This window comes from Macrosteles quadrilineatus, unplaced genomic scaffold (assembly GCF_028750875.1).
Source record: "Macrosteles quadrilineatus isolate MER2022 unplaced genomic scaffold, UCM_ALF_1.0 Scaffold_7__1_contigs__length_78375512, whole genome shotgun sequence".
Classification (NCBI taxonomy): Eukaryota; Metazoa; Arthropoda; class Insecta; order Hemiptera; family Cicadellidae; genus Macrosteles; species Macrosteles quadrilineatus.
In genome coordinates, this window is record NW_026542600.1 from 15,194,968 (window position 1) to 15,196,471 (window position 1,504).

General features: G+C 41.7%; 1 protein-coding gene across 1 annotated transcript; it reads right to left on the reverse strand.

The window, feature by feature from the left end:
• Positions 1–447: 447 nt before the first annotated feature.
• LOC128998819 (uncharacterized) lies at positions 448–1,176 on the reverse strand. Its single transcript, XM_054425174.1, has one exon. It carries the CDS (start codon positions 1,174–1,176, stop codon positions 448–450), a length of 729 nt encoding a protein of 242 aa, XP_054281149.1.
• Positions 1,177–1,504: the final 328 nt, after the last annotated feature.

Below are 1,504 nucleotides of genomic sequence, written 5' to 3' on the forward strand. Positions count from 1 at the left end.
CACAATAGAATGCTTTACTCAGGTCAACTAGAGTTGCCTGGGTAAAAGAGGCGTTTTCATCTGAATTTAGCACATGCTGCACCAAGCGCCTTACCGCATCTGTGGCACATCTACCCGTTTGAAACCCAAATTGCCAATCAGATACCAGGCCATGGTATTCAAAAATACTTAATTAATTGTGATTTTATTATGGTTTCAAACACTTTGCCAATCACAGGAACTAACGAAATGGGCCGGTAACTACTAGGATTCTCCCTCGGACCCTTTTTGTAAATTGGAACAACTTTTGAAAACTTCAGTTTTTTTGGGAAAAAGCCAGAGAGCAAGCAGCAGTTAATACTTGCAGTGAGTGGCAACAAGATGTACACCATTATAAGCTTAAGAAGGTTAGAGGACATACCATATGCATCTGTGCTGAAAGACTTGACTTACTTGACTTATCTCCTTTCACTCCTGCGCGGAGCATAGGGCCTCCACGAAAAAACGCCATCGGACTCGGTTGGCAGCCAAGGCTCTCACTTCCCTCCAGTTTTTCCCTGCATCTCTTATTTCTTCTTCTATAGTTCTTCTCCAGGTCATTCGAGGCCTTCCTCTTCGTCTATGCCCCTGAGGATTCCAGCTCAAGGCCTGCCTCTCTACAGCATCTGGATCTTTACGAAGAGTGTGTCCAACCCATCGCCACTTGCGTTTTTTAATCTGTATCCCTACAGGTTCTTCATCTGTATCTTTCCACAGCTCTCTGTTTGAAATAACCTCTGGCCAGTAGATCTTCAGTATTTTTCTCAAACATCTGTTGATTAAAACTTGGAGCTTTTGTGTCAAAGATGAAGATACCTTCCAAGTCTCACACCCATATAGAAACACAGACTTGACGTTGCTACTAAATATCTTCAACTTGGTTCTGGTTGAAATGTCACGAGCCTTCCACACTGGATACAGCTGTACAAAAGCAGCATTAGCTTTAGTAATTCTTGACATTACATCTTCATCAGCTCCTCCGGCTCTTGTTAAGACACTTCCCAGATATGTAAATCTGTCCACCTCTTTGATTTCTTCATCTGACATTCTGAAACTGTTGTTATTCGCTACATTTATCCTCATTGATTTTGTTTTCTTTACATTTATTTTTAAGCCTGTAGATTGTTCACTTTCCAAATACTGCAACTTTGCTGTCATGTCATCAAATCTATGGGACAGGAAACAAATATCATCAGCAAAGGCCAGTTCTTCAAGCCTCTGTGCTGAAAGAGGATTTCATATTATGCACAACACTATATACTTCCTCACAAGACACAGCACTGAACTTGAAGGATGATGGAGAAGCTGGTGTATTCTCAAGTAGTGAAGTAGAAGCAGCAATCGAAGGTGTCACCAGTGCCGCCGTATGCTCCACAGATGACGCGAAGAAATCAATGAAGATATAAACTGTGTGGAAGAATTTGATTAATCACAGCGCTACATGAGGCTCTAATCCAATAGATATCTGGAATTTTGGACCCCGTTC

Coding starts and splice junctions, on each gene's coding strand:
- LOC128998819 (XM_054425174.1), bottom strand. CDS start 1,176: ATGACAGCAAAGTTGCAGTATTTGGAAAGTGAACAATCTACAGGCTTA.